Source organism: Helicoverpa armigera, chromosome 25, assembly GCF_030705265.1.
Source record: "Helicoverpa armigera isolate CAAS_96S chromosome 25, ASM3070526v1, whole genome shotgun sequence".
Taxonomy (NCBI): domain Eukaryota; kingdom Metazoa; phylum Arthropoda; class Insecta; order Lepidoptera; family Noctuidae; genus Helicoverpa; species Helicoverpa armigera.
In genome coordinates, this window is record NC_087144.1 from 4,158,898 (window position 1) to 4,185,812 (window position 26,915).

Below are 26,915 nucleotides of genomic sequence, written 5' to 3' on the forward strand. Positions count from 1 at the left end.
ACATCCATGGTGATGAATTCATCTTTAGTAGCGACTTTTCTAGAAAGGGATAAATAAAAGATTTTGTTTATTTTAATAATACACCATTATTTATTTGACAAAAAACCGTTTTTAAAACGACACTCGTATTGCATAAAGAAAGAGAGGCAAAGGTGAATTGTAACATCTTAATATAATTATAATTGTATGATATTTACTCTTAAAAACATGCGTAATAATGGTAAAATTTAGTTTAACTTACTTATACGAGAGCATATTTTAAAACACACGAACACTACATTTAAAAGGCCAAGCGGTGTTGCCACAATATTCTTAAACACTAGTATACTTATTTACTATTCCTAGTAAGTACGAGATTACTACCTATTAGCTAATTATAATTATGTAACATTACTCTTTAATGTTATTAAAATAGCAATTCATACCTACTGGCTTATTGGACGAAGCAAATTATACAAAAAGGAAACACTAAATAAATATAATTACAAATATCAAAATCATTCGCTTTTTTTCTAACTATAATTGACATGAAGCAGGATTCAGTTAAATTAATACATACACTTACACAATATTACTTACTTTGGTATATATTTAGTTAAACTGATATTATAATTTACGAAAAGTCACATCTATCTTTGAAATACTTATGAATAGTTATTACGAAGTCTATTTAGAGTTTTTTCATGAGTAAATTCATGTCCCTTGCGTTACTGATATTCGGAGACTTTAAATGCAAATGCTGTATTTATTACGTTAAACAATGACATACATTTGTTTTCTCATGAAACAACTCTATGATTTATTGCTTAAAACTGACTTCTATACGAAGTGCTCTAATAAGAGCTTATTAAAACTATATAATAATATTTATTATATTAAAACCTTACAATAGTTCCACTAATAAAATATATTTGGTATATAGTAGCGTTACAAATATACAAAGCACATTCGAACTTAGGTATATTCTAGCGTATGATTCGTCCATCCATTGAGGAGACTGTAAATCCTAAGACTACCCTAAAAGGTTTATAACCTTTAAGAAAAAAATATTGCTGCACCGATATTTTACCGATAAAATAATAATTATATTTAATAATATTAAAAAAAAGAACTCGAATAAATTTTTGAATGAAAACTAAATATTTTTTTCTCCAACAAAATAAGTTCCCAATCTGGTTAACGGGAGTCCACCGATCCATGGGTTAGAAACGTAATATAAACTTCTATTGAATTTTAAATAAATTTCTAAGTACCTAAGAGATCCTAACCTTTTTCCTTAAAATGTATACTAACCTCTAGTCTTTGTCAGTAAAGAAATGCTATGAATTTGAGCAAACAAAACGTCATATAAATTAATTCACGTTTTAAGAAATTAAGGTTTTAGAAAAGTTCTAAAGATCCTACTAAATGTTTTTTCTTAAACCTAGATTAGCATTTAGACTGGCTTCTGCCCCTTGAGATAAAATGCTATGTACACGGTTCTTAAGTTTAAAATAGTTACTTAGTTTATTCAAAGAAAGAAAGAGCTTAGCAGTAAGATATAAGAGTTGAAATATTCAAGATAATAATTATTATAGTAAAGATATTATTATTTCAGACTGAATTAAATGTCTACAGAAGCTACACTATTTTTAATTATAATTATTTAAGTAAACCATTGTAATAGATGCTTAAAACTATTCATTGGTAGTACAATTGGAGGTTTTACTTGAAATCTTAGAATAATATCTATACTGTAAGAAAATGTAAACTTGATATTTTGGTATTATAGCTTAGAATAAGAAAAAAATCGTTTAAAAGTTGACTAGATCAATTTTGGGTTTGCGAAAATTAAGTTTTTTTGGCTGAACTTTATTACTAAAATTGGTGTTTTATAGTACATGAAAACGTATGAAAAATAGTACCCGACTAGATGGAAATGCAAAATTCATCGGCTCGTTGCTCATCGATAGATTATCATCTAAATATGTGCATTAAATATAGAGTGAAGTTGAGTCGCTTAAGATCAATGCTTTTATTGTTTTTTGATGCATACAAGGAGAATCCTTCTAAATCGTAGTTATTGAAAAACAATAAAAATTCACGATCTTACACTGACTCCCTGTATATGTATAGTACCTACTAAGTAAAAAATGGCTTATTCAACCTACGTTATTACTAAAAAAATTAAGAGCATGAGTACCCATAAACTAAAAGCTACAATTCAAATATACAGTGTACTTTTAAGAACTGGCACTAAGAAACCTTCGTTGTTATTTACCCACATTTTTAAGCTTTAAAATAGTACAGTAAGGCATAATAGGACGGTTTATACTTTAAAATAAGGCAGCTAAAGGCACCTAGTTAAACTAGCAGTATTTACACTATTGCATTGAAGTGGTTATTGCCAATACGGCTGCACTTAATGCTTCTACTCGTTGCTAGATGGCGTTGTTATATAATATTCATTCGTTAAAAATCCTTAAGGACGAATTCTAATTTTAAAAACTAGAAAAATATTTACAACATTTTTGCGCAAACGTACAGATACGTTACGCCTACTCGTTGATAGATGGCGCTTTGCCGTTTTCAGTAGCTTTGGATGTTTGAATTTGAATGTTTTGCACCGGTATTTTTAGTCCCCGTGGCGCTAGAATAAGTCTAGCGGGCGTCACGAGGACTATAGCGTACTCTCATTTATTCACGCCAAGGATTTTGGCGGCTTCATCCGCGGAGGACAGTAGCTTGTTGATGGTTTTGTCGGGGATACCGAGCAGTTTACCAATGAGGTCGCTGTTTTCTGGGTCGTTTTCGGCCTCTGAGGAGTACTTGCGCGATGTCATGTCCAGTTTGAGCTTCTTTTCGTACGGCGCGGAGGGGGGAGAATTGTTGTTGTTGACGTTGCTTGGGATCTCGCTGCCTGAGCCGTCGTCGTCTTGGTAGCGGTATCTGTAAGGAAAAGATTAATTAGTAATGAATATAAAGTACATATTTTGTTATTGATTTTAGACTTGCAAACATCCAGATTTATAATATTTGCGTCGTTGTTTATTAAGATATGTTACTTACCCATTCGTGACGGTATCTTCAAGCGGCGTGTTCGGCGGTGAAGCCTCCTCATCGTCCGTGATCTCTTCCCTGTGCTTCTTGCGATGTCGCAGCATGCTGTGCTTCAACGTAAACCGACGTCGGCAGAGGTCACATGCGAACGGCCTCTCACCCGAATGAGTTCTCATGTGGCGCCGAAGATCCTCTGCTGACCAGAAGCGACGGATACAGAATGCGCAGACCACCTAGAACAAAAATATAGGATGTTGTAGACTGTGTCTTGGTTGTATACTTGAATAAATTGAGAAGTTTTTAGGTAATTAGGTGTAGTGTCATTTGTTGTAATTAATAATTACCTTTCTATTAGCATGGTCAGGAAATTTCCCCCTTTCGTCATCGTCAGCGCTTTCACTTCTATCACTCGCGGCATCCAAAGCTCCCTTGCTGACCAGCTGCTCATATTCAGCAGTATGTCCCGTCGCCAAATGAGATAGGGCTCCACTTCTATCGCCGAAAGACGCTTCACATAAATGGCATTTGAAGACAAGACCACCTTCATTTGTTTCTTCAATTATTTCAGGGTTCGGAGAGCTTGGTTGAGAGTCTGCTCCATGTCTCGAAGACATGTGCTTTTTCAACGTGTCTAGCGAGGAAAAGGTACTGGTGGGACAAGAAACGCACTTGAAGGGTCTTTCGGGAACCGCTCTGGTGTCGTTTACTGGTTGTGGTGGGGACACGGTCTCAGGGATCGGTTCGGCAAGTATTGCTCGTGCTGAACCTCCATGCTTCCTTAGCAGGTGGCGGTCACAGTTTGACTTGGTGGTGAAGAGAAGCGTGCAGTGTGGGCACTTGAATGGCTTCTGGCCTGTGTGCGTGAGGACATGGCGCCGGAGGGATGATGACCACGGGAACTTGCGGTGGCAGTAAGGACACGACACCCGGTTAGGTGCGAGGCTGTAAGCAGACTTCTTTTTCGGTGGCAGGGCTGTGTCTGTTTCCGATCTGAAAGTAATGAATGCATACGTTAATAAAATGCCTTGTCATACTAAGAGCGTGAAAATAAATGATCCAATTATATTTCATGACTAGAAGAAACATAAAACCGAATCAGGTAAACTTACTTATTTTCATCGCTTCCAGAGTTGTTTCCCTCGCTTGTAGAGGCAACTAAGCCCTCCTCATCTTCCTCCTCGTCACTGCGAGTAGGCACCACAGGTACTGGCAAAGGTTCCTGAGTCGGCGAGATAGAATTAGTTCCAGACTCGGTCTTATCATTGGTAATAGGAACGGGCTTGTTGATCAAGTTCCCAGCGATTTTAAGATCGAAGTCTTTGGTCATTTCTTGTTGGCACGTAGCCATGAGGATTTCAGCGGCTGCTCTGCGTGCCGCAGTGTGATCTTCTGCCTTGATTTCCGGCTCAGGTTCTTCATCTATTACTAAGGTATCTTCTTCATCCTCCTCGTTGTCAGCTACTTCATCAGAATCTCTTCGTACAGGCGAATGTTCGGATTGTTGTAAAGGCCTTTCAAGGTGGCGAGCTAATAAGGCGAACTTCATGCGGTCGGTCAGCGAGTCAGGCGTCGGGTACGGCGGTGGCGCCCTCGGTGCCGGTCTCCTGACGCTCCAGTGCTGCGGGTGTTGTTGCTTCACATGACGTTCCATGTTGGACCGCAGCGTAAACCGCGCTGAACATTGAGAGCATGAGAAAGGTCTTTCAGTTCTGTACCTTCTTTGCTTTTGCTTGGGCATTAACACTCCATTCTTTATAACCATCTTCACTGAGTCCGTTTGAGGGACGAGAGTGTTATTCATTTGTGGACGTGGAGATTCAGAGTGTGGTGATGGTACTGGTGACACTGATGGTGGGGGCTTCTGTTCATCTTCTTCAGGCTCAAGTTTCGGCTGGCTTTCTGGATCATTAGGAACGAGTCTGCCACCAGACATACTTAGGCCTCGAATGATTTCTTTTTGAATGTGATCTTTTATTTCGGCAAGTTCCCGAGAATCAGTTGGGTGATGAAAAAACGAAGGTTGAAGTAAGTATGGGGCGATAGGAAAGGAAGGTGGTAGAGGTAAGCCAGGAATTCCAGGAACAGCACCAGCGTAAAGCTGTGATAACTGGCTGGCATAGTAAGCAGGATCGATTTTAGGAAGGGAGTTTTCAAAAAGCCTTTGTGAAGCTAAGAGGAGTCTAGTCTTCTCAAATGCTGTTGCGGCCACGCTTGCTGGGTCGGGCTCGAAAGAAGGACGTGGTGTAGACTTCGGCTCCTCAGCATCAGCGTCACGTTTCTTCTTACTGAGATCAAGGACATCACAGCTATTATTGTCACTCGTGCTCAAGTCTACTGGAGCTTCTTCATCGTACGAATCGTGTGAAATATCATTCTGCTTGTACGAGATTTCTGGTGGCCTAAACTCAGGAGGTATTTGGGTTAACTGACCGATTCCCTTCACTTTAATACGAGGAGTGGGTTGTTCTGAGTCTCTTGGAATAGGTAATGGTAAAGGCGATTCTGGTAATGGCAGTGGTAACGGTTTGGTCGTTAAGTTAGTGACTGGATGTCTATCAGTAATGAAACTTGGGGTGAAGTGTGTCAGAGGCGTATCGCGTCCAGTACTTTCATTTCGCCTATCAATATCAGGAGTGTGGAAGGCGAGTGATCTCTTCACTTCATCTCTTGCGAGTTTTGAGTTCACTTCGTCATTGTTGGGGTCTTCAGAAGGATGGTAAATTATTGATCGTTTCACATCTTCTCTTGTGACTTTGGCGTGTCTATTTCTCAAGTGACGCTCACAGTTAGCTTTGGTTGTAAAAGCATAGTTACATACAGCGCATTCATACGGTCTGTCTCCGTTATGTGTGCGCATGTGACGTACTAACGCTGCCTTGTCTAAAGAGGCATGAGGACACATGTTGCATTGATAAGGCCCTGGGCCTGTTCCACTCAAGTGCACTCTGTTGTGCCCCTTCAAAGCTCTTAGGTTGGGGAACTTAGCCGGGCACAGCCTGCAAGGGAACTCTCCGCGTAGCTTCATTCGCCTGAACTCCGCCGCGAAATTGTCTTGGGTTTCCTCTTGATCTCTGTCCTTAGTAATGGTATCAGGAGGGGTTAGGACGGAGCTTTCTAAAGCCACTCTTGTGCCAGTAAGCCTTTCTAAAAGGCCGCCAGCTGACGTGACACTTAATATCGATTGAATATCTGCCAAGTCGCGAGCGGCATCGATGTGCCTGATGCCGTTTGTGAGATGGCCATCATCGAATTTAGGCGTGAATCTTTCCATTGGTGGGGTTAACGTGCCAGGTATACCAAAAGACCTGTTCTTTAGATCTAATTTGGCGAAGAAGTCTTCCCTCGTGCGGTCTCTTTCAGGGGTAGGAATCCGGGTAGCGGATGCGCATGACTTCCTGTGCATCTCCAAAGCTTGTCCGCACGGGAAGTCTCTGCAGCACATGTCGCATCTGTAACGCTGTTCCGTCACTGACACGTGCGGGTTCCTCTCGCAGACACCTCTGGCAATTTCGGGGAACTTTTTGCTTGAGAAATCGACGAATGTTAGGTCGTCAAAGCCAGTCTTGGTTTCGTCACTGTGCGCCGTGAATCGGTGGATGTCGAAAGCGTTGACCGAGTCAAATCGCTGCCGGCACTTGGGGCACTCGTATCTTGCGGTTCTCTTGTCCATGGGGATGGGTGAGGGTGAGGTGGAGGCGGCTCGTTTGCGCGCTCTGCGTAGGTCTTCCTCCTCGCTCCTGTCAGATCGGTTGTCACTGTCGATGCTCGTCGTCCTAGTGACGCGAAGCTCTTGCTTTTCAATTTGAACGCCGTCCATTTCTTCGTCGGCCTCGATTTTAGCTTCACTGATGACCTCCTCTGTTTTGATTTCTGTAACAAAAGAATACATGTTACAATTGATTACGGATTGTATGTTTGAATAACCCGGGTCGCTTTCTTACAATTCCAAGAAAAGTCGACAATAGATGAGTCAGGCAATTCATTTGTGCGAGGTCGCTATATTAGAATTATAACAACCAGATATTATTATCATTGGTAGAATCTATTCTACAAATTGATAATAGATTTTTAATGAATTAACTGTAACAATAATGTATTTGTATGTTGCTACTCGACAACAGATGGCGTTGAGTGTTGCTGCGGTATTCTATGCGCAAATGAGTGCGATCTTCTCGACCTAATACTAAAGTATCGCTTGCTTTGCCAAAATTAAAAGAACATCATAGAACAAAACTGAAACCCTAAAAGCTTTTCTAACTCTTCAAATTGAAAACGACTATAACTCTCAGACAATACGGAGCAAAATCGGACGGCTGTATTCATCCCTGATATTCTCAAACCACAACAAAGTTCTCGACGGATGATTCACACTATCTTTTGTTTTAAAACGAACTGGAACTTTGATGAAAAAGGCACCCTAGTTGGTATGAAATAGAGTGTATTTTCGTTGATAGCAGTGGAGTGAGTCGTGTTGAGGCTATAGGGCACAAAAATCAATAAGACTGACACCTAGTGGACTATAGCTAGGAGTGTGTTGGCAAGCGACTGAGTCACGTAAACGCTATCAGATCGTTGTTTTGTGAAAAGTAGCGATTGTGAGATACTTTAGGAGCGTGCTATGAATAAATACATATATTTGATGGGTAATTCCATAAGCTTCACGCTCTGTTATGGTATTCACAATGTTATGGGAGCAACCGAAAACTTAATCTGTAGCTGCATTACTAAAATACTCTGAATTATTAACAAACCAATCGGAAGGCATAATATCGATCAAATTCGTAAGGTAGATAATATTAAAACTGTTAAAAATAACTACAAGAACATGATTGGTGAAAGATACTAGAGTTTAGGTCCCTAAAATTGTACCTTGAGGTACGCCAAACTTTAAATAACTACAATTAAAGGGCTTAATTCTACTTATGTATCTTTAAATAGATAGATACTTAATTTATCGAACGTAAACTCAATAACATCCATATCTTTTGTTTCAGTCACACTCAGATTTCCAAGAAAGATACACAGATTAGAATGAGTCTATCAAACGCTTTGTGAAATACTAGCATTTGTAGAATATCTTAATAATCGTGTCTGGAATAATTTCTTACTATATTTGACTGGTAAACATTTTATTTAGATTAGATTCCACATTAAAAGGCGATGTTTTATTTTCTAAATCTGTAAACGGAAAATTTAAGTTACCTATCAAGTTTGATAAAAATTGGCACGTACCTATCTGTCAATTTATCTATAGTATTAAATTAGTGATGGAGTTTATTTTCTAGGTTTTGATTAATCAGTCGTAAGCATTAATCATATTTAAGACATATACCAATATATAGAATTTCTTGAGGTAGGTTAGTCATACTTTGTTTAATTTAAAACATTTTCCATCATTTTTATATTTTATATTTCGATCTACTGAATATCATAGTCTACTTACAATCTTATAATGCGTTTACATTAAACTCTCCTTCGAACAAATCTTGATAAATCATTTAAATTTAAACAACACTTTTAATATTAACTTTTTGCTGGCAACACCAAACAAAAATAATCACAGACATTTTTTTCAAGCATAAGAACTCTTCAATGAATGATTAGTCAAAATAATAATGAGGTAACAACAGGACTTGGTAGGTACGATAGTTTCCGAACAGGACAATGTATATTACTCATTTGAACGTCACTAACCCACATACGAGATTACAAATCAATGCTTAATATTGTATTACCAATTATGGCGTTGAATTATGTAATTAACTTTGTTGTTATTTACCGCGTTTTGTTTAGGAAAGGAACTCTTAATTTGGAGCGTGTATCATCCGTCAGTATCGGAATAAATCCTGTAGACTTATGAATTGATGAAATAAGTATTTTCTTTATCAATTAAGTTAATGTTTAACCTTCTATCAGAATGCACAACATAATTCATAATTTAAAATTGAGTAAACAATGATATCTTAAATACATTTTAGATGACCAATGAGCACAATTGACGCATAAGCTAAGGTTGTTTTTATAAAATTGGATACCTACCTCAGTTTAGCAAATTCACCTAAAATGAAATGTCGTCGTATGACGCGATACTTTTAGATAAACACATCCGTTAAGACTCAAATTACAACAGAATTACAGCTGATTAAGTGATATACGTCTGTTTTTCAAGTATTGAGAAATTGTTGAAGTACTTATTGTATATTCCGGGTGCACTTGCGTCCTGAAGGAAGTATTTAGGACATATATGTTACCTATAGTGTTCTTTTATTTTCTTTTTAGTCGTTCTTGATACCTATTTCAACCACTTTTCCGTATAAGCGTAATCGAAAACCAATTTACCGGGCATTATACAACGCTTCTTCAAAATTGACATCCGTAAGAGCGATTTTCGTGTGCAAATTTTCCCGTGTATATTTTGGAGGGTGGGAGATTTACCCCTAACCACTCCCGTCTACGCCCCGAGATTACCCCCTAGAGACTGCCCCGACTGGGAGGGGAAGAGGGCGTTTTGGCTTTATCAATGAAATATCTCCTAAAAGGGGAGAGGAGACGAAATTTTCATAATTTGTATTTACTTTTACTGCCTGAAGAACGCTTTTAGTTAATAATATATTAAACGACATATTAAATCGTTGCCAATAATTCCTTTACCCAAGGATTTCATAGGTACTCATAAAACTTGCCAGTTTGTCTGTGGAAGGCAATATCAGACTCTTTAATACTATTTACAAAGTTAAATCAAAGTTACAATTTAACCTTTCTAATTGCGAGTCATATAAACAAAAGAATGAGCAAGAATGAATGAATGAATCTGGTCACCCAAGTATGTTTTATCATTCCAATCAAGCTGATTGTACTAACTAAACATCGTTTTTCTTAATAACTCACTTACCAAGCTTTTGACGAAAATCTGACAAAGCAAAGGTATCGTGTGTTTCTTAGCAATGTTCCACGCAATCCCGTCTGTAACACGATGCGTGCGCATCTGGCTGCAATCACACCGTGCTGTAACGATTGCTTTATGATCCTTACAGATGTTACATTCCTGATGATCGTTCGTGACTTTGATATCACTTTCTAATACATAAAGTGTTTGTTGTAAATCTGTTGATCGTGTCTAAATAATTATTTGATTTGCAGTTTAAATAATGATGAGGTAATTTTGGATTAATTTTCTAGAACTCTAAATCGATATACCTAGCTACGTATTTTGATATCATTTTAGAATTTGTTCCATAAAATCATGATTTTTTTGTTTACGCGTATGTGTTGTTTATCCAAAGAGATACGTTAAAAAATATGTACCAATTAAAAAGAACCACTAACATTGTACCACAACGGTGTGAATGCAGTCATATTTTACGCAACATGTACGAGGAAAATAAAAGTGAAGTTTTAGTCGCAATGTCGAAATTGAAAACGTATTTGTTCTGGGAAACGCTCTGAAATGCGCTAAATACACGCTTTTGACAGCACGCGTTCATCGAACCAATGAAATTAATGATTTATTGCGAGCTAAAGGAATAAATTTTTTTTTTTTTTTCAGTATGAGTGATATAAGAATATTTTAGTCACTTGTGGTTGGGAAGTTGTGTTATTGATTCATTAATTTAGGAAAATTTCGGATGATCATGCGACCTCTTTTACTTTCATTTGTTTTGAAGAATAACGAACTTAATTAATTTTCCGCCATATATTTTCCGTCTCATACTGGATAAATTGTCGTCTACTAGCTTCGTACGTAGAATGAGACCATATCGAATACCGGATAAGTAGACGATACCTATAAACCGATACCCAACACGACTTACACGTGCAAGGGTCATCAAAATAGTACAATCGCGGAATAAACACCATCCGAATTCAACGTACAGTCGAGTTCAATAACTTCATATACGGAGAAAAGGTGTGACATAGAAGCGTTGGCGCACCGTGACTTCCTCCTTCCCGCTTATTCGGAATTTAAATCGACCTATCGCCATCCCGAAGTGTCCCGAAGTCAGCCGATGTTGCACGACAATAACTCTTATTGTCTGCATAATAAGATGGTGTGCTTGTAACGGTGGGCGGCGCATATTATAAGCTGTTTGATTGATATGTCGGGGACGTCGCACAGTACCGCTGCTTTCTTCAACACTCCAATGAGCCTCAACGGTACTGAATTACACCATGTAGTATCTCCAAGCCGTCACTTATGGTGTCGCCATAGGCAATTACCTGACCATACGGGTCTGCTTTCGCAACTGTTGTTCTGCTGGGAAATTGGTGTATTTTGCACGGTATTGTGGTCTAGTTAAGTTTTCCTGGCTGTAAAGTTAAGTTTGTCTGTGACAACTGAGACGGCTATTGTCTAGAAATTGATAATGTGGTGCGCGGACGTTCATTTTGTTTGTTAGTTGGACTCGTTTCGGATCTCGGGGGAAACTTAATTATGGGTTTATGCAATTTGTACCATATTTTGGTTGGAATACTTTCTATTTGGTCAAAATTGCCATTGATAATAAGCGGTGTTTCTTAAATATCCATCTAGCTAACTAGATGGTTTATAACTACATGTACAATACTTCAGCATTGAGATGTTGTTATGGACTCCATATATTTTATGGAGCTGTCAGTAACCTTATTGAACAACTAGACGCCAACCATCAAATATTCCACGTTCAAAAATGCCTTAAAAAGTAATAAAATCAACGAAACATTTTTTAAACCTCATCATCACTCTATGGTCGTACTGTTTATGGTTTTAAGATGGCGTCCTGATTAATGCAAGTCAGGATCGTGCCTTCCGCAGTAACGGTGCAGTTATGATGCCACGCTACCGTCTGACTTCAATATTTTATGGGACGTTATAGTTATATTGGTTACTGGGCCGTTTTGCGACTATAGGGCTAGGCTAGAAGTCTGGTAAACCTAGTACTTGATCGCTCGAAGACAGGCTCAAGTTAGGGTTCTTTAAACCGTACGACTTACGACAAGCCACTCATTTACCAAAATTGAAAGAACCCTCGAGTTGATGCGTTGCTTTCGGCTTCTAGGTGTCAAGCATGCCCATAGAGTTTTAAGCAAAGATTGAAGACTCTTTACTAAATCATTATCTATCAGTAGAAATGGCTTCATTCATTATTACAGTGAATTAGAGTACATAAAGTCTCCACAATGAAATCGTCGTGTCTTTGTTTTCATTTTAGAGGAAGTAGCGATTTAATTACTTAACCTTGTTATTAGAAGGCGAAGTATCATATTCATCATTTAAGTGTTTATTAATATCTAGTGTTCCAGCTAACGTGTGTTTTTCAAAGAAAATAGACATATTTGGCGAACTTTGTTGGAATTTATGAATGAAATATGTTGATGTTAACAGAAGTCGGGTCGTGTTGCGGTTTCTTGTTACATATTGTCTATGTCGGTCGTATTTTGACATTTTGTTGAAGATTAAGACGCGATCCAATTATCGTGGTAATGAATATCGGTGCGCTTCTGTTTTGAGGTAACAATGAAATTAGAGCAAATAGGATTAGGTTCCAGAAAATGCAAGAAGACATTAGGTAATAGTTTTAGGAGAATATGGAGTGTTACGATATATCTCTATTACGTGACAAAAATCGGGGTTTTCCTCTCCAACCTACGTCATTTAAAGCTTTATGTACACTCAGAACAGAACTATTCCTTTATTCCAAAGTACTTAATCTTGAGAGCACTTAAGACAACAAACAGCTAACAAAGATCGCATTGTACCAGCAACTACTTCAACGACTAAAACGAAATCTCGATACGAAATCGATCAATCGCTCGCCCAAAAATGGTTTCCACTCGATCGCTCGCTTTCTCCGAACGGAAAAGCGTCCCAATTAGGCGCATACGCAAGTCGCGGAGGATGGAGGGAGTAGAGATGTGAATAATTGAATGTTAATTCCTTTAGGGCCCGAGAGATGGCAGGAGCGGCGACCCGAGGCTCGTGAGCTGATTACAAAGTGGCAGCCACATATTTCTTCGAGTGCTTTGACGTAGCAAAGGTTTAGGATGACTTGATATATGGTACAGTCGTGTGGTTAGTGAGAACATCGATTTAAGGACAATTTAAAATAAGATTTTTATTTGAAAAAACTTAGGTCATAATCACGAACGTATTTTTTTTACGTATTTAATTTCATTAGTGTAACCATTCTTTCGAATTTTCTAGGATAGTTTTTTCGGAATAGTTTTTAATTTTTAATTAAAAATAAATAAATGAAAAACGTAGGTATTGTCAGTAAATAGTGTGACGTGAATACATAAACGCGCACTATTGGTGTTATATGTTTATCTGTGTAATGTTGTATCTCATAAAATAGTAAATTTATTTCAATCAAGTACAACAGATTTACCGTACACGTGTAAGTTTATTTGACTTAATTAACACTAAATATAGATGCAGTGACGTAATTTTTTCAATGATTTGTATTTTAATAATTTCTCGGATACAAAAATAAAGAAGGATCCATCTGTTTCACAACTGACATTTACTGTCAAACTTATTAAAAAGTAGATCATAGTCTATGGTCAGAGAAAGTATGGTTAGTCTATGGGTTTCGTAATAAACCTAGCTATAGTTTATATTAGTTAAAATTTGTACTATTCTAGAACAATGCTTTATTATTATTCATGTAGTAGATCCTTTAGTATTGGGGCACTCGGCGGAGCTTAGCTTAATTTATCTGCCAATGACTTCTATCAATACCTTATTGGTATCTTAATTGGCTATAGGCCAGATTGTCTATGGACGTGAGATATTGTTATCTGTGTTGTAGCGGGGATTTTAAGAAATATTTACTGCGCAGAGTTTGGTTATAAAAAAGATCTTCGAAAGATATTTTTGAATTTGAAAATGAGAAAGACAGAATTGTAACAGTCCTTTTTAGGTTCGTCATTATTTGCCGTTTGTTACAAACGGCAATTAGGACCGGAAGACGACGCAAATGGGTTATCTGATAAAGTACTGTTACAGCTGCGCCTTCGACAGACATCCTAATCGGTCAGGGGATATTGAGAACGCTAAGAATTTTTGTGGAACATTTAATGTAGATCCTTTCGTAGTTTTAGGGAATTGGGGATTTAGGGGATTGGGTGGCCCGGGTAACTGGGTTTAGGGGGTCAGATAGGGCAGTCGCTCCTCGTAAAGCACTGGTACTCAGCTACATCCTGTTAGACTGGAAGCCGACCCAACATAGTTTGGGAAAAAGGCTCGGATGATGATGATGTAGATCCTTTCCTTTAAGTAATGATGTCAGAAGCTGAGAATGAGAGAATGATGACGAAGCTTCTTTTGTTTGGGGTCATAAGCTAGAAGATTTTGGCAAAAGTACATTTTTAAACACCTGAAGCCTTGTAACCAGGTGAAAGCCCGATCGTCTTTTGTCATTTTCGATCTTTCCATCGTATCTTACTTTTATCAAGAATCAATAAAGTTGAATGATGTATCATGTTCTAGTTAATTTGATTCACATTTCCTTTTAAGATGATTGTCGCTATTACGGAAAAAGGAAGTAGATTACTAAATCTAATCTGTAAACGTGTTTGTAAGTGCCTAATCTGCTGCGTGAGCATGTTTGACTGAATCATATGGAGTTTTGTTAAAATATTTGTCTTTGAAAAGGGTTTTTTTGGTGTTCTACTTTCTTTATCTGATGCGCTTTTGATGCTATTTTTAGTTAACGAGCCAAAATATTCTAAAGTTAGTCAGGATGGAGACAGATCACCAGATTCTCTTGAAATGATGATAAAGAAAGCTTCGTATATACGAATTCCAAGCTCCATTCTAGAAGAGTAAACCTATTGGTTTAAGGTACCGTTGTCTGCATGAATGGCCTTAAGATGTCTGTTGACACAAGTGTCAGACACAAAAGGATGAGGATCTCTCTCGAGATTGCCGCTTCGGCTGAGCAAACCGAATTCCGTGACCGATTGTCTTAATGAGTCTCTAATGAGATATTTTGTGTCATGTTTGGTTTACGAAACTTCGCCTTGGTTTTGTTAAATCTTGCTGTTTGAACAGAGGGTCTGGAGGGCTTTATTGTACCGCAATTGTAGAAGAATTTTAAGGTCAGGTAGATTTTGATAGATCTGTTATTAAGAATTTAATAAGAGGTTTTGAATAATTTCTTAAGTCGCATTATTTGTTTGAAAGATTATTGCGTTCGAACAGAATTTTCTAGTAGGTACACATTGACGTGTCCTCTAAGTGCCGTAAATGTTATTTGAAATAACAATAGTAGATTCACATACACACCTGTGATGGCACGCCGCAGATAACACGAATATATACTCCGTTTAATTACTTCTATTTGAAGTATCAATAAAACAGACAATAAAGTTTGCTTGCTAACTATTTCACATAACTAAACGAAGAATCCTTGCGATATGTCGCTCAATACCGGATGCCAATAAATATTATCAGCTGTTCTATACTGTTGTCATAAAACGAGGGTAGTCGTATAAATGCTCGGGTGTCGGGTGCCGCGCGTGCGCACCATTAGTCGTCAGGTTGCTGTCATTGAGTGCATAGCATCTTGTTGCACCGGAGATGCGATCAATGGCGAGTGTTCATCTTTAATGGATGGTCAGACCTCAGTGACGTAACGATAGAATGTTGTTTTGATGTTAGGAGTTACATGAGTATAATTAGATATCGAAATACAGCTACAAAACTGACTCGTTTTGTACTGCAAGGATTGATTAAATTCATACGCATTAGCAGAAGGAATCAATAAAAAAGTATATGCGATATTATGCTACCGCATGTTTAAGTAACATGGCATGAATCACTACCTACAGTTTCTGCAACCCTCGCTGTCTCTACAAGACATCTACCATTCTAATCAAGTTATAGTCTAACAAGTACAGTATTACATGAATATACGCTACTAGTTAGGCTAGCTAGACTGGTACTTACGTTGCGTGGAAGGCGGCTCAGCCGCGGGAGGCGCGGGCGCAGTGGCAGCACCCTGCATGGCCCGCGACGGTCGACCGCGCCTACGCCTGTGTCAACATTTAGACTTGATTATTTGTATGCGAAAAGCACGAATCTTCCGTCTTTAATATAGGCATAAGCACAGGTTACCTAATAGTTACTTAACAGGTATAAACATGATGTACGAAATGTTAAAGGACTTATCTAGCTATCTCAGTTGGTATTATGATATAGCTCGAGCGGGTAAATGCAGTACATAATTGTAGAGCGGGTAAAAGTATAGCCTTTAATCGAGTAGTAAAAAAAAATAAAGTTGAAAAAAATCTGTGTCATTTTCAGGACTGTTCCGCTAAAAACACAAGCGATGGTTACCCTAACTCAAAGCAGGTGTGAAGTCAAATAAAATAAAAGTAATTGAACGCCTTTCGGAGTTCGATTCAATTTAACTTTTATGTACTAACTTCTTAACAATGTGTAGTACCCGTATGTATTACAGTTTAATTATATGCTTCGAGTACTTTTATCAATGCGCGTGTAGTCTTTTGTATTTTTCTTTTCAATAGGTACATAATTATATCTTAAAAGATGTATGTAACTCAAGCCTTATAATAATCAACATAGCTTTACCACTACTATTCATCTCCATAGCTCAAACTATCAGACGACCAAAAGTTTGCAGTTTACCGTGTCTTATTCTCTTACAACATAGATAGGAAAATGACAGAAATAAACATTTAAACACTAAACGTATTCAAACAAAAAATAAATAATGATTTATATAGAGCTTATGTAAAAATGCAATCTCTCTCTAATAGCAAAACATCACAGATCGGTTATAGAAATCCACCTTAAGTAAATAACTGAAAAACTTAAGTGAAAAATATCGTCAGAACTGGCTTGGAAGTGACAAAGAATTGAGTCATTCGCTATCGTGTCGGCTTCCTGCGGCACTTGACGCTAATCATCGATCGGCGAGAAATGAGGGTACCTAATCTATGTACACCTATCTGTTGTAGGGCCCCCAGCTTTTATCGAAACGCTGAGACTTTCCTGATTTTTTTTTTTTAATTTTTTCAATTTTTTTTTGTTTTTAATATAGAGAAGTAATTGATAAATCAATTGGAAAGTTTTTTAAACACATTATCTCGAGATTACAGACAGATGATAATCGTGTCTTATTTTTCAGTATTAAAAGTGAAATCATTCGGAAAATCCCTATGATAACGATAGATACATTAGTTCTTTATGTTAAAGTATGTCAATGTCAAATATTAATGTGTTTATTTTGTAAGTTTGGAGAAAATTGTGAAATCAGTTTTTTTTTCTATAGTAATTTATCATCATCAGCCTTTTTATTCTCCCACTGCTGGGCACAGGCCTCCTCTCACACGGAGAAGGATTGAGCGTTAATCACCACGCTTACTCAATGCGGGTTGGTGATTTCAGACTTTAAAGTCCAAGATATACTAAGAAAGTACATAAAAACGTTGAAAAGATGAATTGGTAATAGTAATTATTATTGGTATTGCATTGTTGGTAATTGTAGTCGCATTATGCAGCTGGTTTGTAGTGCATTGCGCCTTCAAGTCTCGCCGTTTATTATAATCCAGACAATGTATGCTAATAACCCAATCGGCTGGCTTGCTACTTAGCTGTTGCGTAGTCTGCTATGAAGTGGTTTTAAAAATATATGTAGAAAAAGTCACCAGTTTTGTTACCGTTTCTTGATTTATGAGAACTGAAAAGAAATAATAACTCTAACGAAAAAACTTGGTGCCAAAGAAACTTACCCCTAATATTTTACATATATAAAAAAATGAAGTTTTGTAATAACAGTTTTACATGTCTCATTTTTTGACTAGCGAAATTTTGATATAAAATAATGCTTTTCTTATATATTTACATTTCCAAATATCTCCCACTAGTTGTATACCCCTTAAATGTCTTATTCTTTAAGCATCAGACCCCAAACTCAATTTTCACATCACAATTTCCAGTCCCAGAATATCCTCCGCGCATCACAGTCACCCTACTACGTCAGTATTGCCTGCGCACGCGCGTCTGACCTATTATAGTCCAGACAATGCGAGCTAATAACCGCCACTGGTATGCGCCGTGTTATGTACCACCGACGGTACCTGTCTGCTGTTACTTAATGTACCAGTAGATCCGAACTGGATTTTGTACTTTTTAAGAAGTATTTAGGTAAATAGTAAGGCATGTTCTTGTAACGTCCAAAGTAGAGTTGGCATGTTCTAAGAACAAAAGCTTTTCTGGAACTTTTTTAAAGAATCATGAAGTCTTTTGAGCGTGGAAGGTTCTAAAAAGAACCTTCAAAGGTTCTTTGCCTTTAAAGGTGCCAAGCTGACGAAGTTTTAATCTTTAAGGATTTGCGTTGATAGATACGTCAGTAAGGATAAGAAATGGACCTACAGTTTTTAGATATCTAGCCTCGAAATACCCAAACGATACATTTTTGGTCTTACTTAAATGTATTTGCTGTCGCAGCATGTTTGTTTCAGTTTTGAATCTTTTGCTCCAAAACATAGGTCCAGAATTTCTTGTAGCTTAGTAAATCTTCCTTAAAACCAAGTTAAGTCGCTTACATTAGTAGGTGCACATTTTTAATCAGCGTTTTAATCATTCTCAGACTTACAAGTACATCTCAGTATTTCCACGCGAAACTTAGCATCCTTCAAGTCTGTCTCAGCTTTCGTGAAATACGCAAAATGCATTGAAACCGACTCTCTTCGGCGCCTTTGATGGATTACAGTTTACACGGAATCGTAATACAATATTTATTACTTATCTTGTTAGGCGGTGCGCTTTGAACGTGGGATTGCGGTTATCTATAAGGAGTTTTGATGTCATCAATTTGATTAAAGTTTTGAAGGATAATGTAGGGATTTCTATAACTTATCTAGAGATTGAATGTTGACATTAGCTCCATATAAATTGTCTTTCTATCTCTAAACATTTTGCCACGGATAGGTTATAGAAATTTTCAATTAGTCTCCTAATCGGTTTTAAGTAAGATATGGTTAGTTGATTACTTATTTTATTTCGGTATTTTTTTACCAAAGTTAAGTAGATATAATAATTATTTCAACACGGAAGTAAAGTTCTTAATAAGAATAATTAAAAACAGCAAACTTTAGGATTCCAATTAGCGTAGCCTAATGGCGGCCTAATTTCCAATAGTAAGTAACAAGTTCTAACTTATAAGACAGCTTAATTATATCCAAACTTAATTACCTACCATTAATTTCCTGCTGTAAGTTTTTAATATTTGAAAACTTTTGATTTTGGACTGATTAAGTAACAAAACAAATAGGCTATAAAAAATGCTTTTTTTATCTTCAAAACGCGCTAAAACTTTGACGTTGCTATTTCGTCGGTTATTCTGCAAAAATTGCACACATTACTAACAAAAACACTTTTATTACAATTTCGCGCATTTTCCCTACAAATAACGACATTCAATAGTTAACCATAAAGCAGTAATAAACTTATGTACTCTGTTATCACGATCAACAAGGATTTCTTCATTATCAGTTACAAGACGTGATCCGTTGGCCGACCATAATCTTTAACTATTGTTAGCTAATTATTACATGTATTTTTGTTAAGTACATCGAGTATTACATCGAAAAGGTGATTTGTATCACGTATGGGTGCTTATGTAATAGAGATGTTCTGTTTTTAGAATATTTTGTAAGGTTTCTCGCTGGTATTTCGTGAGCTCCCACTATTTCATGTGCTCCTGGTCTCAAAGTATTGCAAATAAATGTTCCTATGTTAGGTTATTTGGTAAAAATAAGTTTGTCGATTTTCATAGATACGTAGCTTGTGTATCTGTCAGTCTAAGTAATTGAATAATATGAAACAGTAACAAGTTAAGAGATGAGCTCCTAAGATTCGGTGTGAAATAACATGGCGTATCTAACTACCTTATTGCGTAGTTTAAGTAGCCTTATCATTGAGACATTGGTTTTAAGACAGTAAGGTATATCTTTAGGAAATTATAGTAACAAGCTTTTAAAAGACGTTTTTATTACTCCTCCCCCTTCAAATACATCTTTTGGGGACAAATGTGGAAAATAAATCTTTGTGCTTCTAAGGTCTAGATAAAATACACCTTCCAAGAAGATCATAATGTAGCAATAAGCGACAATCACCAGATAAAGTGAACATCTGTCAGGTTCCCACTATCAGTTGGTCCGTGATTCAAACATCTTGATGTTAAGAGGCTGGTTGACGCAATCTTGCTATTACTGCAGATGACGATAAACACTTGTTCGATAGCAATTGTAAGGTATTGCATATGATTGCAATTTGTAGATAGAAGCTGCGATAAATCGTGGTGCGTCATCAATAATTTTGCGGTTAAAATCCTTTTAAATAAACCTTTTAAGAAGTATAAGATCTAAATCCAATTAAGCAGTTTTATTTTCTAATTTTGAATGCGATTCTCATTTCCAATGAGAATTATAAGGTAACATATCTACAATATCTTGTGCTTATTCAATACTCCAGATTTTATTTTCTAATCAGAACTGATCAATTACTTGGAACGCCAATATTTTTACTACATCTCAAAATCTTATTAGAAAGATTGATTGGTAAAATTGTTAACTATAGCTCAAAAACTTCGATATTGAACAGTTTCTATACAAAAGAATGAAGAGCAAATCATTGCTATCAGCTACACTTGAGATACAAGCCATTATGAGATAATGGACGACAAATGTCTCAATCTCAATGGGAGATGAGCAAAAGACTTTATCTAGCAATTACTTATCTGAACAGTATCTAACATGAGACGCACTTGAATCATTGTTTCACAACAAGATAATAGATCTCTTTTGTAATGGCTGTCATTGATGATGACATTTCGAGTGATTTTAACATTTTGTACATGACGATTTTCTATAAGAATTTACCTATAGATGTTGCTCTATACTTTGTACTTTTTACACAAATGCTACAGAAATAGATTTTGCTAGAATAATCAGCGCAAGATAAGATGATTGAACGCAATAAATATGTAGGTATTAAATATAATTAATCATCAACATCATCAGTTCTTAAGAAAACAACAAAATACTTATTCATTTCAGCCTTAATCTGCTCAGATATGATGAAAGATAATGATTTATCAATTAGATATTATTTATGACATCCTGTGATCGAACTTTAGTGAATAGTGTGATTGCCCAATGGTCTGAAAATCATTCATATGGCGCACGCGAGTTTTTTTTTCTCCATCTGTATAGAAACTTTTTGGTTGCGTCTTGCCGTCGCTTTTGACGCAGCGTGGTCCAAACTTTTTGCAGAATATCGCTTCTTCCTTTGACGTTTATTTTTTTCTTTGTTTAAACTTGACCATAAAGATTTGTGTAAAGCTAAAAAGGTTGAAAGCTAAGATTACTCAAAGCCCAAAGTTCTAGTTGGAATTTTATATAAAGTATGACAAACAATATGATTTATAAAAATATGAATTTTAAAGTTAAAAGTTAAAAAATATGAATTTCAATTACACACAATTTTTGATACAAATTGTAACCGGCATTCAGTACCTAAATAAAAACGGAATTAGCACTTGCACAAAAAAATACGGTTTTGCATAATAATCTTATGAAGTTTAAGATAAGAATAATAAACTTAATCACCGTGAGGCAACAATTATTGAGCTTCACTTGAGATCACCCGACGGCGAAAGTGTGAATTTGTAACTCCATATAACGTTATAAACTGAAACTTTTTGGTACAATTTTGTCTATTGGCATTTTCCGTATGAACAGTGCAGGTATTTTTTTTTATTCGCTCTTATAAGATTATTTTATTGATAGGTGCAGGTAGACACTAGGTAATTTTTGCTCTTATCTTAATCGGATTATAAGATCTGTTAGAACGTGTTTTTTTTTAGAAAACGTTGCACTTGTAAGTTTAATTATTATAATGCAATCCGATTTTTTGTCACAATAAATAAAATGAATAAACACACATTTTCGTAAACAAAAATTTTAAGTTACACCTAATCACCGACATAGAAAAGGGATAAGCACAATTTTTATTTTGGCACACGAATTATTAGCCAAAAAATATTTTCGGCAAATTCGAAATTGGAACGTTTTGTTCGACGCACAAAAACACCGAGCTTTGAAAATAGAAGAAACGATATTCTGCAATAGTATTGAACGCACAATAAGTCACCTCTAAGGGCTCAAGGGTCAACAGACGACAAAACATTCGACTGTCGCGTATCGCACTGAGCCCACTCGATATTAATTTTATTTACTAGAGGTACCTACCTAAAACACAGGGCGACGCCCGCCGTCACAAACGATAATTTGCATCGTAATCTAATCGAAATAACTTACCCAATGGTGGATAATTTTTGCGATATCAGCCGAAGCCCGAAATAAAACAAAATAATAGTCCAACAGCACACGAAACAGCGTCCAGTCTCTCACAAAACACCTTAATTATTTTTTGAGCACAGATTTACAGTCTTGGATTATTTTTTATTGACGATCACTTGAAAATTTGTAAGGCACTATATTGAAGTAATTCGCGCGTCGAACGTGTGTCGCATCTCGCGCGGGAACGACAACCTCGCGCGGCGAGATGTCGTCTCCTTGTGATTGTGATGAGAGTACGCACTGTCGCTCTGCTCTCGGGGGAGCAGAAGATGGCCGCCGATTGGTCGAGAGCGGCGGCCGGGCGCGCGGGGAGAAGGAGAGAGCGCATCTCGCGCGGGCTGCGAACGAGCGAGACAGCTAGCGTCATTCGTTTCGTCGGCCGGGCGAGATTGTGAGCGCGGGTTCAGGTGGATCACCGGCGAGAGCGCGCAATGATAATAATGTGGAGATGCCGCACCGAGTGGTTCCGTCATATCGAATCTTTGTTTAGCTTTATCTGTGTGATTAGAACAATGACGGCACATCGATGTTATTTGTCTACGTACTTAAACGTTAAATATTTATTAAATTATTCCTTTTAAAAACATTAATAAAAATGTTTGCGTCACCAACAAAGAATTTCCGAAATATTTGTCTTGTTCTGCAAATATAAATGACAATACATATATCAAATAAGATAAGGGTATCGAATCAATCACCTCATGAAACTAGTTTATCATAATTGGTTCACGTAGGTACCTGTTGTCTTTAAAAATATATTTTAATTGATATCTATCTGTTTAAAGAATAACAAGTATCTAGGTAGCTCGCTTGAGGATAAAGTTATATCTATCATTCCTGGGAAAAATAAAAAACCGTCTGGAGATAAAGATTTTAGTCTTTTTATTACTTTGATTGTCCGATAATTTGGTTAAGAAGTGGATAGACAAATGTCGGACGATGTTCCAAAGAAAGAAAGTTTGAACGCAATCCGGCTATCGGTAAAAATCATGTCAGATTAACACCCTCGTACCAGATTATCGAATTGATTTGTATTAAAAGGATATCCTTGATGTAATCTGGACTCATTGCAAAAGATTTTAGGCTTATAAACTTATAAGACAAGTAATTAATTGCGGATTTCAATAAACTATTTGCTGTTTTGGAATTTGAGGTTGAATTTTTGAAACAGCTTCATATAAATTATGTCAACAGTCTTTAATCGAAAAACAATAGATGGATCGGTTATTCAAATCCGGAGTTAGAGCTATTGTCATTTCCTAGAAAGATGTGATTTAGATCTATTCGATAAAGCTAATAACTACGTGTACATCGTCAGGTTAATAAATAGATAATTAAGACATAGAATCAAATCAGTACCTAATGAGTAAGCTAATTATTTTTATCATCTTTTTACCCAAAAATAAGTCGAGATTACCAAGACAATAACTTAAATGTTGTGCTATCAAGAACCAATTTTGTGTAATCTCTACAATTTATGATTACGATTATTGTTTTAACGTGTCTGAACGTGTTAAGGTGTAATAGTTAGAAGAAATAATTAGTTAATTACAGGTCTTTTCAGAGATTTGTTAATTGTTTTCTAGTGACAGGTTCTATTCCGATTCCGACCTCATTTTAAATTCTGTTAATTTTTTGGGTCCGATAATTAATGAGTAATTAGGTATAATAGACCCAAGTTTTGATCACACCAGTTTCAAAGTCCATAAACGAAGACTATAAGAACATTAGTAGTGGAGTTAAAACATGTTTCTTGTAACATACCTACCTACTTATTCTCATTCCCTATCAATGAGCCGGTAAACATCGTCAATTGATTATTTAATTAGCACTTGCCCTATTTTTAATTGTTTATTCATGTATCTCAGATGTCTTCAATTCCACACATTTATGTACCTACTTCTATTTAAATGTTAATTTGTTATTGGAGACATAATAATTTGAATGGTCGTTTACGAGCGCAAACTGTGATGACAGTTGAAAGAAAGATGGCGCTGGCGATTCTTTGTGCGTCGGTTTTGCAACTTGGCATTTAAATATTTGCATCATTTTAATGAATTATTTTTACGCTTCTTACTTATGGCCTTGAGTAATGATAGACTTATGCACAATCACTTTGTTCTATGGTACTTACCTATCTAAATTAAAGTTTTGAAAACTAAACTCTTCTCTCTACTCTACTCTAAACTCTTGTCAAGCAGTAGATATATTTATAGACCAAAAGTGCGTATTCTTTAGCTGGCACAATTAATATTATCAACATTTGTACACCAAAAAGGTATTCTTATATGAGAATACGAGAATCTAATTAGAATTCATACTAAGATCAATAAAGCAGCCCAGAAATTATCATAACTGAGCAGTATTGCCAGAGCGGTACATAAATTATTTGTCTTAATATTTACACTAGTCGCTTTAATTGACGTAATACATGTGTTTCATCTTACATTATCTACCATAGTTAAACAATAACAATTTTACCTACTTCGAGGACCCACTGTATATATTTTCACTTTATATTTCATCCTTAGAGAGGGCAAGAACTTAGCGTTCTTTGTACCCTTAGAAAATGTAAATGAACTAGTGTAAAAGGTGTTTCGACCTAATATTTACTCAGAGGAGATAGGTTTCGATACAAAAATCGGTTATTTATCAAACGTTCGGTCCCCATCTCGGAGCCGACCTCTGGTATCGGTCAGCGGAACGTATGCAAACATGGCTCCCTCGATCTGTCAACACGTGGCAACGTCTCTTTGCTGACCGTTTTTTTTTTATATTTCCAAAAAAAGTTTCTAATTTGTGATTTGATACATTTTTTGATATTCAAGTACAGGCATTCATTAAATGATTTTATATTGGTTTTGTTTTTTCGTGCTTTGGAACCATTAGGAATATTTTAATGTACTTATGCCGGATAACTGACAGAAAATTACTTAGTTGATTTTGCTACTTGATTCAAAAGATGAGAAATTCCCTGGCGTAATTTGATTGTGTATGTACAAATAACGCAGGAAAATTACAAAAAGACTTTTGAAGCCGCCATTATCTTTAAAATAAGATCACAAGATAATTTAATGAGTAACAAAAGAATTGAGGTCGATACAATAAACACACTAAATAAATTGTATCTGCGGCGTGTACTTACGCCATGACATTAATCGATATCGTACACTTTGATAAGATGGATCTTCAACAATAAAATATTGTTTTTCCATTTTCAAGGATTTTAATTATCTTCTTGCATCTGAGACTAACAAATGTAGACATAAAGGAGTTTTCAATGTTCAAAGCATAATATGCATAGCATATGTACTTACCTTGAAATTGATGAAATTAGGTCCGTGGTCTTTCTGGATTCGAGTTTTCCTATAATACAATAAGATAAAAAAATGCACATATCTACAGAGCTTTTTTATATAATACATTTATCTATATATTTTAATGTCATAACTCTAACAGCAGGCGCTTCAATTATCAATTTTCTTTGCCTCTATTAACGCTTAGTCATTTTTCACTTGGTTATTAAATAGCATATCAGTTAGAAAGCCTCTATTAACAATCCGTTCAGACAACAATAATAAATCGTGATTGGCATTTCGGAATTGCGCTTTGTTATTGAGGAATCAATCACTTGATAGTTTGGCCTTAGTATCGATTTAAACCGAGCCATCGAGTCCACAACTGTTTAAAGTATAGGTAACTATAATGATTATCTGATAGCAACGTTATTGAACAAACAACACACGGATGGAGGAATCTTATCTTCACTTACTCAGTGTCCATTAACAGTTCTACTAGATATAATGTGTACTTCAAAAATCTTGTTCCTAAACGATGTTCCGTTAGCAGATAAGGATGTTTCAACACCTTCTGACGTAACCAATTCGAAGAAGAAGGTATAAACATGCTTGGTTACTTTATCTTTACAATATTGCTTTTTCAGTCAGATAACTTCCTTACCTAAGTGTGTAATACCAAATTTGGTGTTACGTAGCCCATTTATTGATTTGTTCGAAAATGACATTATCGGCAATGCGCCAGACTGAGAGTGCATGGCTCATACGAGTACAGGTGTATAATCTGTTCTTATGACTCGATATTCTGAATAAACAACTTTATCGCAAAACATAATTAGGTAGTTACTAAGCGAGTACCGCATGCTGCATGACGTTATTGAAATCGACATGACTTTTAGGAAAAAAGTACTATAATATGCAAATTATTCATCTAAAATCATGACGCACACAAACCACCCGAATATACTAATGAATATGATAGTCTCTCCAGGATAACAGATATGACCACGGTGCAGCCGCATAATGTACGTCAATGACTCGTTGATAAGGAAAAGTTAAATTAATTAATTGGCGAATTAACTGAGGCTATGTATGGTGAGCTAGTTACATTGACAAATTCATCAAATGTATACTTGAATATGGCGTGAAACCGCAGCTCTTATGACAAATCCGCAGAGAAAACCCAAGATTTTTAGGTCTTTGACACAT

At 36.3% G+C, this 26,915-nt stretch overlaps 1 protein-coding gene across 2 annotated transcripts; it reads right to left on the reverse strand.

Annotated features, from left to right (window-relative positions):
* Positions 1-61: 61 nt before the first annotated feature.
* LOC110377620 (ras-responsive element-binding protein 1) lies at positions 62-23,015 on the reverse strand. Of its 2 annotated transcripts, XM_021336563.3 has the most exons (6): positions 22,369-23,015; positions 15,968-16,053; positions 4,149-6,909; positions 3,384-4,029; positions 3,049-3,272; positions 62-2,928 (listed from the first exon to the last, which is right to left on the reverse strand). In XM_021336563.3, the coding sequence occupies exons 2-6, from the start codon at positions 16,023-16,025 to the stop codon at positions 2,673-2,675; spliced, it is 3,945 nt and encodes a 1,314-aa protein (XP_021192238.3). In that variant the 5' UTR covers positions 16,026-16,053; positions 22,369-23,015; the 3' UTR covers positions 62-2,672. The 2 variants fall into 2 exon arrangements, with proteins under 2 accessions (XP_021192238.3, XP_049701886.2); XM_049845929.2 differs by lacking the exon at positions 15,968-16,053.
* Positions 23,016-26,915: the final 3,900 nt, after the last annotated feature.

Excerpts from the sequence above, each read along its gene's own strand:
- LOC110377620 (XM_021336563.3), bottom strand. The coding sequence starts at position 16,025 with ATGCAGGGTGCTGCCACTGCGCCCGCGCCTCCCGCGGCTGAGCCGCCT. Across the intron at positions 6,910-15,967 it reads TGAGCCGCCTTCCACGCAAC|AAATCAAAACAGAGGAGGTC; the intron begins GTAAGTACCAGT and ends CTTTTGTTACAG. Across the intron at positions 4,030-4,148 it reads TCTGGAAGCGATGAAAATAA|ATCGGAAACAGACACAGCCC; the intron begins GTAAGTTTACCT and ends CATTACTTTCAG.